Source organism: Temnothorax americanus, unplaced genomic scaffold, assembly GCF_048541705.1.
Source record: "Temnothorax americanus isolate GAGA-0224 unplaced genomic scaffold, ASM4854170v1 Scaffold26, whole genome shotgun sequence".
Lineage (NCBI taxonomy): Eukaryota > Metazoa > Arthropoda > Insecta > Hymenoptera > Formicidae > Temnothorax > Temnothorax americanus.
The window spans coordinates 1,840,780-1,856,452 of NW_027509401.1; the positions used below are offsets into that span (position 1 = coordinate 1,840,780).

General features: G+C 32.1%; 2 protein-coding genes across 3 annotated transcripts in view; both read right to left on the reverse strand.

Moving 5' to 3' along the window:
- Nucleotides 1–2,950: 2,950 nt before the first annotated feature.
- LOC143899282 (luciferin 4-monooxygenase-like) lies at nucleotides 2,951–6,464 on the reverse strand. Its single transcript, XM_077409476.1, has 8 exons — nucleotides 6,324–6,464; nucleotides 5,629–5,757; nucleotides 5,339–5,546; nucleotides 4,552–5,045; nucleotides 4,253–4,430; nucleotides 3,648–3,869; nucleotides 3,305–3,534; nucleotides 2,951–3,187 (listed from the first exon to the last, which is right to left on the reverse strand). Exons 1-8 carry the CDS (start codon nucleotides 6,357–6,359, stop codon nucleotides 3,038–3,040), a joined length of 1,647 nt encoding a protein of 548 aa, XP_077265602.1. The 5' UTR covers nucleotides 6,360–6,464; the 3' UTR covers nucleotides 2,951–3,037.
- The window catches only part of LOC143899281 (uncharacterized), a 34,891-nt gene continuing 25,540 nt past the window's right edge, over nucleotides 6,323–15,673 (reverse strand). The window contains exons 1-9 of one of the 2 annotated variants that reach the window (XM_077409472.1): nucleotides 15,049–15,068; nucleotides 11,755–11,922; nucleotides 11,551–11,676; nucleotides 10,979–11,186; nucleotides 10,287–10,777; nucleotides 9,542–9,719; nucleotides 9,113–9,334; nucleotides 8,620–8,849; nucleotides 6,323–8,344 (exon numbers count right to left, since the gene is read on the reverse strand). In XM_077409472.1, coding sequence (XP_077265598.1) covers nucleotides 8,186–8,344; nucleotides 8,620–8,849; nucleotides 9,113–9,334; nucleotides 9,542–9,719; nucleotides 10,287–10,777; nucleotides 10,979–11,186; nucleotides 11,551–11,676; nucleotides 11,755–11,787 — 1,647 coding nt within the window. In that variant the 5' untranslated portion in view covers nucleotides 11,788–11,922; nucleotides 15,049–15,068 and the 3' untranslated portion in view covers nucleotides 6,323–8,185. Of the gene's footprint in view, nucleotides 8,345–8,619; nucleotides 8,850–9,112; nucleotides 9,335–9,541; nucleotides 9,720–10,286; nucleotides 10,778–10,978; nucleotides 11,187–11,550; nucleotides 11,677–11,754; nucleotides 11,923–15,048; nucleotides 15,069–15,673 lie in introns of those variants that run through there. The other variant, XM_077409471.1, reaches the window with a different exon arrangement.

Genomic DNA, 15,673 nt, shown 5'->3' on the forward strand with positions numbered 1-15,673 from the left:
CATTATAAATTCTACGTTTCGTGTATCACGTTTGTTATTCAAACACGTTCTCTCAAGCACGACTTACTTCAAGTGGTCAAGATTTGAAAGTCCTTCATTTTTACGCTAAGTATTCAAGGAATCTCCAGTTACGCGACAAATGTTATTCAAACTCAGTGAATAGTCACTGATTCAGATTTAGAGAGAACGCATATTTCCGCTCATGATGTTTTTCCATTTGCTAAGATATTTAACCGCGACATTGCGAAGTATATTACAAACGCAGTTTCTGCGCGATATTAATTTACTGTGCTATTTGCACCAATAACTGGGGTACAAATGCAGTCATGTTAACATAATGTTATAAAATTAACATTAAAAATTTTAATCTGTACTTCAATGACTTGTATCTATGTCTCATTAAAATTTCAAAATCTTCTATTTCTTATTTAGCGCATGTATTGTTTTGCTTACAACTATCTTCAAATAGAATTTTCTTTTCTTAAGTAATTAGTTATAACTTATAACAATGCGAGCATAAATTTTATAAAGCAGTGAGCAGAGATAAAACCATTTTACTAAAATACTAGATAACGGAGTAAAACTATAGAGAATATTTTACTCTATATCTCTCAATCTCCCGCTCGTCGCTCATTCGCGAGCATTTATCGTCCCCGCGATTTTTATTAAGATCCGCGGTTATCGGCAACAAATTTTTTCCGGCAAGCGTGAAATCTTTAATCTTGCCACATTACTTAAACCTCTCTATATTTTCAAAGTCGCGGGGAAAGATCAGGGTAAAGGGGGGAAAGCGCGACGAGGCCACACGCAAGCAGCAAGCTGGGATACAGCACGAAGTCTGTTTTATAATGGCGTACGCCTTAAAGCCGATTTGTTGCACGCTCGTGGAGGTAGTCGCGCGAGATACGGCACGATTAAGGGTAAAAGTTTCCGTCGGGTTCGCCGCGCGCGGAAGGATCTCGCGTGCACCGGATGAGCCCCGGTGCACTCTCGAAAGTGAATACCCGGGAATTACTGGCGGCTGAAGAAGGCGCATTTTCTCTTTCTACCTTCCTCTCGACTTATCTGTCGGTTTATTTATGAAGCATAAATTCGCGTTTCGCACTGCGTATGTATACGGGAAACCTGGGACGCGGCCGCCGCAGATATTTCGGGGATAATTCCCGGATGTTTCCGAAGTTGTTGTGAGCTCACACTGGGGGGATGAGAGTTGCGCTGCACCGGTATGATATCGCCTAACTCGACGCGTGGCATATTGCTTGAGCAATATTCGTATGCTCAAATGCAATCGTGTGGATGGAGCGATGCTGACTGTGCATTAACGTACACAATTTTATTTGCTCACGTTTTCCCATCGATTGATGATGGCCGAGATTTTTACTTTAATGCTGAGCGTTACCTCAGTATCATTTCAGAGAGTTTCATTTTTGAGGTAATAAATATGGAAAAATGTATGTTATGCATTTTCAGTGTCACGTTTCCGTCGTTCGCGCGTAAATAGCTATATAATGTCTTCTCATGTATATTTAGCATCAAAATTTGAACTCGCTCTCAAACTAATCGGAGTTTAATGATATAAAAGTACGATTTCTATATCTTCTCATACATACGTTAAATATGTTAATGCATAAAACGGTTTAATGCATAAAATATAAAATATTTGTTTTTGGCAAATAGCTTCGTTATTGCGAATACAAACGATCGATGTAAATTGTGATAGCAATTACGTCTTTACGAGATTTGCTTTTTACCCGGGAAAACACGGAAAAACCACCAATCAGCGAGCTGGTTTGTTTCGCTCGTAATCAGTCGAATAAACAGATCCGGTTACTGTATTATTGCTAGCAGAGTTTACATAGAAAAGAGATAACGACTCGCACACCGACGCTTCGCATTAGAGATGATTAATCAATTATGGACATTTAAAACCGGAATCATCAAAATGCTAATTTTCACGAGTTCGCGCACTATGCCGCGAGTTCATTTGCTTAAATCAACCATGCGGAAGTTCGACGCAGGTATTTATGATGTGCAATTAGGTGCCTTCGGCGGGCTCGTTTGATCGGTCAATTATATTACACGTCTCGTTCTCGATGATGAAGAAATGTAGACTTTCAGAGTTGAAAGATAACTCATTCTTTTTTATTTATTTATTTATAGCTTTTTAATATTGAACGAGTACGTTGCTGTACGTCTAATCGTGTCTATATTTACTTTATTTCTAAAAGCTGCAGACACAGCCGCATGTCTTGTACTGTACGTTGTGAATATTTTTGTGTCTATACGCACTTTATTTAGCAAGGACCTTAATCTAGTGACCTATTGTCTGAGCTGATGCATCTTTATATGGTTTAATCATTGAGATTAACAATTTTTTATTTTTCCCTGTTCTGAAATCTTTTGTAATCTTTAAGTAATCGGAAATAGCCGAAGCTACACAAAGGCTCGGTTTTTCTTTAAAGAAGGGTAAAACCAGCTCAGGTTGAGAGGCACCTGGTTTCGATGTTTTTATTAAGTCGGGTATCTTAATGGTCATTTCTGATTCCGAAAATACGATATTATCTACATTTATATTTAAAATAATGTCTGCAATCTCTCTATATGAGCTGTGGTTAGAGCTAGAAGTGTGGCGACTTTTTCCGTTGCTTCCTTGAGTTTGAGTTGACTTAAGGGATGCAGATTCTCTATATACGTATAAGAACAGACGATTAAGACGATGTGTCTCAAGTAGTATTATATACTTTGGTTTAGTGGGTCTCTTTTTGAATGTACCTTTCAAAAATCGTGAAATGAGGCCATCCTTATGAATATAGACAGAAAAAACATACAAGTTATTTAAAAAATTATACGCATGTAAAATAACTTGTATGTTTTTTCTGTTTATATATTTCATATGCGCATTAAGATTTATTACTTCGAATTTTTCCAAAAATATTTGGCAACGAGTTACTTATTATTATTATTTACTTATTATTTATTATTATTTGCTTACATATATATATGATCTTTTAATAATGTATGTATAGTTTAACGCAATTTAATTCGCGAACATACTTTGCAACTGCTTTTTCCTGATTTTACCGGTAATTGTACGCGGAAGTTCATCCATGAACTTGACACCAGCTCGGAGTCTGCAGTGATCTGGCAGATTCTTTTCCACTAAACTGATAAGCTCTTGCTCCGTTATCTGTGAACAGAAGACTTGATAAATGAACATGATGTCTGGCTAGTATAAATCTCGAAAAAGTTACTTTTTTAAAAATGCTTGATATTTAATATAATTAAAAATGATCGCAATACTTACCGTTTTACCTGGCACTACAGAGACGACAGCCATTGGGTGCTGCTCATCGATTTTATGAGGTATTCCTATTACCGCCGCTTGGAATACTGCAGGATGAGTCTCTAAAACACTTTCGATTTCGGCGGGCGAGACATTGATTGATCTAAAATTAATGAACTCTGATATTCTACCAACGATAAAGAGCTCTCCATCATCGTCGTAGTAACCTAAGTCGCCGGTGCATAACCAACCTGAAATGTTTTGCCGTTTTTAGCTATTTTATTGTCTCTCTATTGCAGTTTTTGGTCATTTAAATATTAGTATTGCTAATTGACAGTTTCGATTGAATGTTTAAATTACATACCGTCAGAATCGAAAGCTTTTTTGGTTTCTTCAGGGTTTTTATAGTAACCGTTCATTACAGAGGGTGCTTTAGCACGTATTTCTCCAACTTGATTAACCCCCAAGATTTTTTCGGTTTCTGTATCTGTCACTTTTATTTGAACGTTAACTACGGGATAACCAACAGATCCTGGTTTACTATGCTCATCTTGATCAGTGAGTTCACCTCCTACATCGGTAGTTCCTAGCACAAAGTATTAATATTTACGTAATATTAACAGCAAAAGCTTAAGATTTTGGTATCTCGCATTTTTGTAAATAAATTTAAGGTATTTACTTAAATTTTTTATTAAGATTTTAATGTTTGTTTTCTTAATTTATTCGACTAAAGAGCATTTTTGAAGAATCGGAATTTAACATATTTATTATTATCTAATTTTTAATATCAATGTTTAATATTTAATTAATTAGCATAGTTATAATTAATTAAGAAACGCAAAAAATATATGTGATAGATATTTTTGGAAAATTTGTTATATATAAATTTTAATGTGCCCAGAAACAAATTGAATTGATAAAAAAAGGTTGATTATTGGTAATTTTTGTAAATTGAATTTGATGATTTACCATATCCATTATTAATTATAACATGTGGTAATTTTTTTCTCAATGCTTCTTGGTGTTGTTTTGCGAAAATAGCACCGGAAGTAATTATAATTTTTAATGTTGACAATTGATATTTCTGTAATACGTCCGTCTTAACCAACGGGATTAGAATAAATGGGTCAGTACCAAACCACGTTACCTGAAAGTTACCGTGAAAAATATAATATTAATTATTAAAATCGCATTCTTTAACTTTAATTCCATCGAAATTAAACATTAAACTTTAATTAGTTTTGCTTAGAAATTCTGTTTTCTCTTACTCGATATTTTTCGATAAGCTGGCAATACATATCAATCGCATTATCGTCTGTCACAATGTCTGGTACAACAATTCTCGGTGAATATGCCAAAATGACCTTAAATGCAACTATAACGCCGTATTGCCAACGTAATGTCGGTGTAAACATGCAAACGTGACCTTTCAACCATTTAACTTTTATAGAAAGAAGACGATTGTGCATAGCAGAGTGCGACATCTCAATAGCCTTTGGCATACCCGTAGTACCCGAAGAACAAACAATAAGACCAACTTCGTCCGGGTTGTTGATCGGAGTACATTTGAATTCGACAATTTCGCGACTATCGTGATCCCTTAAGATATCGTCTATTGATTCATATCCATCTAGTTTGCCAATGACCACTATTTTTACATCCATTTTCAATTCCTTCGCTGCTTCGGTTAAATTCGCGGCTGACAACGGAATCGTAAAAATTATGGTTGGTGATGTCAACGAGAGGAAATATCGTGCCGTCGCTAAAATATAAATAAATAAATGATTAATTAAAAAATTTTAAAAGTTACACTATCGATTTTTTTGAATTCTTTAAAAGAAAATGCGAATTTGACAAACTTTATATAAATTCTAAACTTTTATTGTAATTATCTAAAATATATGTTACTAAATAACGTTTTATAAATCTATAAAGTTTAAATTTTCTTTTACTTTATGTACGAGACAAATATAGTTAAATGCATATATTTTTATACGATATAATCTTTTAGGACATAATTGTAATGGAATAGCGATAATAAGCAAGATTACACACTTAAGGAGAGTTCATGGTCCCACGTATTACATTTGCCGTTTAAATACATGATGCCCAACAATACTATAATCGCGTCCAGATTATTGTCGGTGCAAAGACCGATTATATCACCTGGCTTTACGCCCTGCTTCTTCAACCAAAGTGCACACTTAATACTGCGCTCACTCATTTCGGCATAGGTATATTGTTGATCCGTAAGAACGTCCACCTATAGACGAACAATTTAAATGATAATCATTTATAACGATAAGTTATTAAATGCAATTGAAGATTATTAAGTTGTACAGAACTTGGCCGATGCAATCAGGCTTGCTTTTTAAGGTCTTTAGTATCGTTTCAGCCACATTGACAGATTCTCTATGTATTGGAAATTCTGGTCCTAGTAAGATGTCATCTTTGACTCTCTTTAATTTTGGTTCCTTTATGATACAAAATTTCATCAGAAAATTATTGTTAAAACAATGTAACGATAACCGGTTTTATAATTTATAAACATTAACAGTTTTAATATAATTATAAAATATGAACTATAAATAAATATATATATATATATATATGTATAAATAAAAAGCAATTAAAAACAAAAAAGTTCGAAAATTTAAAAATAAAGAATATAAAGAGGATTATATGAACCAAGCAAGGTATGCGTGCTAATAATGCTACGTACGTTCTGACTTATAATGAGGTCATCCTCAGTGTGATATAACATAACCGTCACTTACTAAAAATCGATGAAATATATATATTAATTATTAATACATTATTAGCACGCATATTTTGCTTGGTTCGTAATCCCTTTTATATTCTTTTTTTTTTAAAGCAAATGTTAGCAATAAAAATATCTATGAATACAGAAATGTTAAAGATAACATATTTGCAAATAAATGAAATAATAATATAACACTAATGCAAAGATTTATTACGTGCAATAAAAATGAAAGCACATTGTTAAATAAAGAATAAAAGTATAAATTATATATTATACCTTGTTTTTAAGAGTCGCTGTGTTTGGTTCACACATTTTTAAAAATTATACAACGATTTTTATTGTATTTACTTTCACGACGACCGAATGATCACTGATGATTTGAGTTTGTTCGTTTTTGTTTTATTATCTGTTTTCTCCACTTAAACACTTATATACATGAAAATGTATATGTATAAACATTGGTTTAAATTAGGACTATATCAGACTTTTGTGTTGTAGATAAAAAGAAAGAAATATGATTGGAGTTGTTACCTGAAATTTGTCACGGGCGGACAGACAGCGTAGAATTAGAAGGAAGAGGTACTACATATAGGTCACTTTAAAGAAAATTGTATACTATTGAATTTGTGTGAAGTGGGGATATATTTCTTGAAGAAAATAAGTTTTTGGAGGGAGTACAATGCATTAAAATCCACTTTAAAATACTTGAAATATAGGATATAATAGAGGGAAATCACAATGCGTATAATCCACGTGCGCAACACATGTTATAGCTTAGGATATTGCTAGCGATTGCGGCCACAGATAAGATAGAGGGAGAGGAAAGGCGAATAGCGGAGAAAGCGATAAAAGTGGAGGAAAATAGCGAAACACGAAGAGCGAGGATTAATCAAAGGGGTAAAGACACGACTATATAAGTGAGAGGTTAGGATAGAGAGACGAATTCGTGCGATTTATCGGGCGTACGGCATAAAGTATAGAGTACGGCACAGAGTAGAGCGGCAAGTGAGCGGTAGCGAGCCTGGAGCCCGATTATCTAACGAGAAACGTATGCGCAAACTCTGCTCTAACAAAAAGGCTGCAAATTGATTGGCTATCGCACAGTTTTTAGCCAATAAGCTTGCAGCTTTTCTGTTAGAGCAGAGTTTACGCATTACGTTTGTCGATAGAGAATCGGGCTCCCTGGGCGTATGATTGGCGGCGAGATAAGAAATCGCGGGAAAAGCAAGGACGTACTGATATAACACCGCGAGGCATATAAAATAGAAGATAGTAAGACATTGATAACGTGATTTCCTTCTATCTTAGTCTTATTACTCGTTTCCGAGCGAGCGTGATGACTTCTCCTCATATCAATACGTTCGCTCTTCGCACCCACTCAGACATACGTCCACTAACCCAGGTCCCCAATGTCTTACTATCTGTTTTTATCAATCTTGAATAGATATTTTTAGAAACATTTCTCATGAGATAAAGGAAAATGAGAGAGGCAATCGGAGCGGTAATTAATGCGCGCAATCAAAATATAGTCAATAAGATAAAATATATTAGTTAATACATATTTGGACGTTTCGACACTTTCTTTGTGTCATCTTCAGCGTGTAAACAAAATTGCCTCTCTCACTTTCCTTTATTTGATTTATTCAGGAGAGCCCCTATATACTTAGTTTATTATTTCTCATGAGATTCTTTACAGTCTCTACACCGTAAAATTTTATAGAAAGATTAATTGTAAACGTGCTTTTTATATATATAAAAGACGACGACAGAATGATATTCAAAGAAGGAAACATTGTTTTTAATATACGAGTAATATACACTCAAAAAAGAATTGTAAAAGCAGCTAAAAGATAGTAAACTTTATGTATGTGTCTGATATGAATCCGCAGTGCAATCAAATTTAATCCGATAAACTGGAAATAATCTTTGAGAGTTGGAGTGGGAAAAGAATAATCTATATTAAAATTTTAACTGATGTATTTTTTTCAACACTAATACTTATATTTATCTTTATCTTTATTTTTATTTTGTAAACATTTTTTATCGTTTACACACACACACACATTCTTTTAAAGACAGTTTATATTATACTATATATATGTATTTATCTTTGAATATACATATAATATTTTTTTAATTTAATTGGCATAATTTTGTGCCAATAATTTCAATTGTTTTCTATCAATTTTTCCAGTACTAACACGTGGAAGCTTGTCCATAAATTTGATTCCTCCTACGAGCTTACAATAGTCTGGTAAATTTTTATTTACTAAATCATGCAATTCCTCCTCTGTTACCTGAAAGATAAATTGATATTCTATTAATCTTTTTACATTCTTTCAAATCTTTTAAGTAAAATGTTGGATACGATATATCTAAATTATCATTTTTGTTGTAATAATCTTGATGAAAAATTAAGAATTTTAATTACAAGTAGTAATATTTTGTTTTTATATATAAAATATATAATTTTTTATATATTTTTAAGAAAGCTTTTTCTTTGTAGATTTATATATATTTCTTAAGAAAAACAAAATTTTTAAATTAAATATCAGGCAATATTATGATGTACCTCTTTTCCGATTACTGTCTGAATAAATGCCAAAGGATGTTCTATATCCATTTCATTTGGTACTGGAACTACCACGGCATTGAGAACTGAAGAATGAGTTTCAAGTACTCCTTCTATTTCCGCGGGTGATAATTTAATGCCTCCGTAATTAATAAAATCCGAATTTCTGCTGACAAAGTAAATTTCACCTTCCTCGTCGTAATATACTATATCTTTAGTATGCAGCCAGCCTATATGCGTAAATTAAACTTTATTTAGGTTACTTTAGATATATATTTTAATGTAAAATTTAATTTTTTTGATAATTTTTATATTACATGGCAATCTCATTATAACATAGAAACATATTTTTTATGGTAATAATTTATATCGAGTACGAAAAGTTGATCAAAATAATTGTTTTTATAGCGAAATGAAATTCATATATATGTAATAACAAAATATTGAAAGATATCGTCAAAGCAGATGTTATTTCATTTGTCTGAATACTAACCATTTGAATCAATAGCACTTTTAGTTTTTTCGGGATTTTTATGATAACCATTCATTATAAATTCCGATTTTATACAAAGTTCACCTCTCTCGTTAGGCCCTAAAACTTGGCCGGTTTTTTTGTCCACTATCTTTATTCGTATTCCCTTGGTCACAAAACCACAGGAACCTGGCTTACTATTTTTCATTTGGCTCACGCACAATCCCCCGGCATCAGTCAAGCCTGAAAAAATATTCTCAGATGATTAAAAATATTCTAGAAGGAAAAATTGAATGATTTTATATAAAGATTTTGTGTATAGTTTAACATAATAATATTTTATTTTAGTAAGCATCTTTTAAAATAATGATATAAAATATTTTTGTTTGCATGGAATCATATGTCCATAGTATTCACGGGGCTCTAATTTATCAATATAATTTATCTTACCATAACAATTTAATATTTGGGTATGAGGCAACATTTTCGCGATAGCTTCTTGTGTTTGTTTTGTAAGTAGCCCACCAGTTATAACAAGCTTTTTCAGAGACAACATAGGATATTTTTGTAAAATGTTGTATTTGAGTACACGGTTCGGAAAAGAAATATCACATCCTAACCATGTTACCTGAGAATATATATAAAAAATTAGTTACTAGACAAAAGAAAATTAGTTATTAGAAAAAAATGTTTTATTGACTAAGAAAATGAAAAAGGCATATATTGTCTTAAATAGTTGCTTTTATTTATTAATAATAATAAGAAATTAATTTTTAAGTATGATGAATACAAGCAAACAGTATCGTAAATTAGTTTTAAACTTTGACGGCAGATAAAAAAAAACAATATTTTAAATTAAAATAATATTTTTAAAAAGCAAAAAACTGGAAAAAGAGTTTTTAATAAAGTTTAATATTTATATATTAAATTTTAAATACGTAACCAAAAATTGATATTTAAAAAAATAATTCACGATATTAAACAATTATATACTTTGTAATATTAATGAAAGATTGGATTTCTATTGATGAGTGCATATTTCCATATTTAAAAATATGTACAATAAAGAATTTGAAATTGGATTCAATTTCGCGAAATATGTTAAGACATTGCTTAAATGGCATTGTTTAGAATTAATATCAGTTTGAATTATTACTCCATTATTTGAATTATTATACTTGTTTCTCAAGCTTACCCCATAATCTTGAACAACTTTGCATATTTGAGCATTGTCCATAGCTACTTCATCTGAAACAATAATCCATTTCGCGTTCGACATAATCAGTTCGAACAGCACAGTCAGTCCGTAGTGCCATCGTATCGTAGGTACAGTTAATGTCACTTCATTGATCATATGAACTTCTTCGATGGGTGTGATACTGTTGTAAAGGGACACATAAGACAGTTCTGTTCCTTTTGGCATACCCGTTGTACCGGAAGAAGCACAGATCATCGCTGTGTCATGAGGATTATCGACTACGGTGCAACGGAATTCATCGATCTCTGACGGGTTGACTCGATCCTGAAGAATGTCCGTCAAAGACACGAATCCTGGTAAACTCCCGATAACTACGATTTTAACTTCTAGATTTTCTTCTTTTGCTGCTTCCACCAGATTCTCGACTGACTCTGCGTCCGCGAAGACCATTTTCGGGGATGTTAACGACAGACAGTACCGCGCCGACACTGGAAAATGATGATACTTATATATAGTTAAATTATTAACGGTCACATATTTTTTGCCAATTATTATTTAAAGATCAGTTCAGCAATTGTATTTTCTATTAGAACGCAATATAAATTTTATAGTTTTATTATAGCTAAATTATTGTAGTTGTATAAGTTATTCAGCCAGTCAATTATATATTTACATAAGCAATGACGTACTTTTCGATACTTTGTTATCCCACGGACATATTATCGCGGCAACATATAAACTTGCGAATACTGGTACGTAGGTGTCGATGTGATTGCCAGTCCATATGCCAACCTTATCACCTTTTTGGATACCGTGATTTCTTAACCAGAGGGCACATTTGATACTTCGTTCTTTCATTTCCGCGTAGGTACTCTCTTTTCCCGGAGCAATCTCTATCTAAATATTTCACAAATAAAATTTAAAAAATGGAATTAGTTTTACGTATGATTTTACATCGATTAAATCTATTTTTTATTCGGCGTTACGTTATTCATAAAATAATTCTTGTTTTCTTATTTTTCTTATAAATGTTCAAAGTTTATTGATCACACACAATACTATATCTATATAAACTCCAATATAATCTATATAATCTCCAATTGATACGAGAAATTAGAAAGATCTTTTTACCTTTTTATTTATCACCTATGACATTTCCAAGTTTGCTTAGTTTTATTGAATCGAATAATTTTAATTGAAGCTTACAAAACTATGAACGCAAAGGAGCCTAATCAATCATTAGATTTTCATGCGACGGTACCTGTCCGACAAAATCCGGCTTATTCCTCAATTTATCGAGAATCAGTTCTCCGATGTTTGTGCATCCTGGATGAGTTTCCTCCGCACCAATCAATACGTTATCCTCGATTCTGAACGACGGTACATACTGAAGAAAAGCGAGGGTATATCGTGATAAACTGACGCAAATGTCACTCCGATCATTTTTACCATAACGCGTTCTTACCTGTTTGTAGGCTTTTTCGTTGGTTATCGTCATGTCTGTAGAGATTTCTTGGCAACTGTAATCGCAGCTTGGCACGTGGACAATATATTATCGCGTGGTATCGATGGCAGAATGCTTTTATATCAGGTTTTTATCAATATCCCACCACTATTTAATGTACAATCAAACCTGTAATCAAATTCTTGGTCAATCATAAATTAGCTAATTTGTATTCACTTTAGCACAACATATTAGGAAAATTAGAAGCAATTAAATTATTCTTTTAATAATGGAACGACACGTGGAATGATAATGTCTTTGTTACAGTTTGTACTCTTTTAAGTTGTTTTTTTAAATTATTTTTTGTCGTTGAAAAAAATTAGAATAATTTTATGTTGCTATATATACATTACATTTTCCTTGTTGAACAAAACTATAATGTAATTTTTCGGACAAAAAATTTTTAAATATACCTAAGAATATATGGATAAAGTAAAGAAAATTAAAATTTTAGGGAAGTGTGAAATTTTAGAAAGCATCATAGTTATGGGGTATCTCTCTCTTATGAAAATACAAATATTAAATTACATATTTGAATTTACACAGGTTAAAAACAATGCGTTTGTAACTATTATTAACCGGTCATTGCGATAAATATTACCACATGTCTCGGTAGTCGTATAGGTACGACGCCCTTCACGGAATGAGGGAGGTTCGAGGTTCGAATCCTGAGGTAATATTTTTCGCATTAAATTTTTTACAGTTTTTAAAAAATAATTAAATTGCGTCGATTTAATTCCGCGGCGGGGAGGGAAGCTATTACTGTTCCAAAGATAGCTGTGTTTCAAATCCGACAAAAAATAATCATCGCGCTGTTTATCATCAAGTTGGAATAAATGTATATGTATATTATATACATTGTATAATTCGTTATTTCTGTAACTATTAATTTCTTTACTTGCGCACCATCACGTACCGCGCCTGACTCGTGTGTATCGTAATTTATTAATTTGTTGACAATTATTAAATATATGCATACAAGTATAAACAAGTATAGCAAAGGCAAAAATTCTCCCTTACGTGTAATCGCGTATCTTTATGTGAAATCGTGTATATATTCGTTTTACTTAAATTAAATTAAATTATTGCACACGTACACACACACGCACACACACACACACACATTAATGTCAATTATCTTTTATAAATATCTAACTTTGAAACGTGCTCGTTCGCAAGAGATACGGGCCGCACCGAATTATTCGAAAATTTTTGTTCGGCGGCATAATAAATTTATGAGGTCGCAGGAATTCCCGTTCGGCGGTTTGCAAAATGCATTTGCGCCGGGCGATAAAAATACGCTTATCGAAACGGAGTTGCATTTGGGCGCTGCGCTGTATATGCATCGCGCCGATTCGACGCCACGGTAATTTATCGCAGCCGTGCGCAGCGATTGTGAAATTTTTCTGCTGCATTCGCGAGCTACTACTGTCCTTCCTGACAACGTTGACAAATGTCGTTTCGATTGCCTCGTATAAACGTTCATTCTCAAATGACATTTTACTGATGCGTAAAATGTGACATTTCTCAAGTGGTTTTTCGTGATACTAGATAATTATAGCAAACGCTTCTATCCGCGAGAGAATTCAAGCACATATGTTTATTTAGTTATTTGGGGCAATTGTGAATAATAGATTAATTAATGGTATAAGTATGAGTAATTGACGGTTTAATGAAGATTAATGAAATACATTATTTATCTTCTAATTTTATAATATTGCAACATTGCAGAAATTTGTAATGAGAACATAACGTCGAACATATAATGTCGAAATTACGGAATTTAGTATGAATAATATGATTATGTTTATTACAGAAATATTTATCTTTATCTAATATTATAATATAAATATTGTTATTAGTCAAGAAATATGTGAATATATGTATATATGTGACACATTTTACGGATCCTAATGATGAAACATTCTTTTATATTATGTACAAATGTTTATATTTTTATATTAAATACTAATACACGTACACATTTCACCTAATATTAAAATTATCGATTAGGAAATCTAATCGAACAAATCGATTATTGTGATAATATTTTGAATCACTGTGAAAATACTGATTATCAATTCAGCCAGTTGTGATTTTTTTTTATATTGAGAAACCAAGGAAACAAACGAAATCTTATCTATAAGTTTTCCAATGTTTACTAGGTATTATTGATACTGTGCATTCATCATAAATTCGCAATCTGTAGAATTTGCCAAACATCAATAACGATATATTAGATTACCTGCAATATTCTGTCTCTCAGAATCGAGTCATTATCAATATCATTAAAAGTACTTTTACTTACTATTTATTTGCTAATCTTATTGTTTCAACTTAAGACATATATCTGTTCCAAAAATTTTATTTTATTTCTAACTGTGCAACTAGACCATCTATTGAAATATGGAATTTTTTGTTATGACACTTTGTTTTTGACCATGTAGAATTGCGTTTCTCTTTACGTTACATTATTCATTTGCTGTGATGTCAGAAGAAAGTAGGTTTTGGACTTATCAAGTAAAGGTTCATAGGCCGGTATTCATAGTCGCATTTTATATTTAAAATCGTCTTAAGTAATGTTTTAAGATGCTAATACGGCTTTTGTGATTAGTTTATGACATCTTACGATTGTACTTAAGACGGTCTTAAATTAAGATGCGACCATGAATACCGGCCATATGCTTGCTTCATTCACTCGGTATAGTTATTTTCTGTTTTGAAGTTGAAAATGTTCCCTGATTTTCCCTGAAATTATACGAACGCTGTAAAGATTATTGCTTCAGATAGAACGTATTTTGAATAAATATAACAAATCAAATTTCAAAAATTACATAAAATTACATAAAATTGGTTTTTTAAATAAAGATTGAAATTTTAGAACAGATCGTGTATAATTATTAGAATTATTATAAAAATTAATGCTTTTACTTTTATATTTATATTTATATTTATATTTATATCTCTTCTTCTTCTAGATGCAAATCAGAAACCCAGTTTCGATTAAGAGTTTTTAAGAACTCTTGTTTATAAAACACTCTCTCAAGATAAGCTATCTATATAATATCTCTCTTTACGAAGATTTTTTTATTGCTATCACGTATCTTATCGTTTATGCAGTGGTTTTTGTTATTGTCAACAGATTTGCGCGATATGTATTTATCGATAATTACGCCAGTAATTATTGATGTAATTCCAGTGAGATTGTAAAAAATCGATTTCACAAGAGGCTCTTATTCTATTTCTCACACTTACTTATGGCCGCATCCTTTCTCGATTCTTCATTTTTACGTATTATATAGTTTTGTCCTTTGCCGTTGTCACATTCCTCTCTTCTTCCTCTGACTATCCAGCGAGAATAGATAATTTTAGTTAGATTTTAGGATGTCACATATTTGTCGCTGCATGCATCAAATATTTAGATTACTCGGCTAAAATTATTGCATTATATGTCACTATAAATGTTAGTCTTAAAATTAGATAGCAATATTAAACCGAGATGAAAGCACGTTGCATTTCCTAGTAATTTTATGGCAGCAGCAACCATCATTCGAATCGCATAACATTATTTTCTAGATATTTTGAGCAACTTATTTTATGTTTTAATATCTTATAATATTTCTATTAACTTAATATCTGTATTTTCAAAATCTTATCATAAATGATGGAGTTCTGGTTCTCTTCTACTCTCTAAATTTTTTCGATTGAAAATTTGACTCTTGACTTGAGTGAATGCACTATTAACAACTCTTCACAGAGTGACTTTACACTCATTTTCGCTCGAAGCGAGTGAAATCTGTGACTCGAACTACACGAGTGAAAATTTACTTGAACGTGGCTCAGTTGAGTATAGCCCGTGCCAGAGACGTGACGTGTCGGA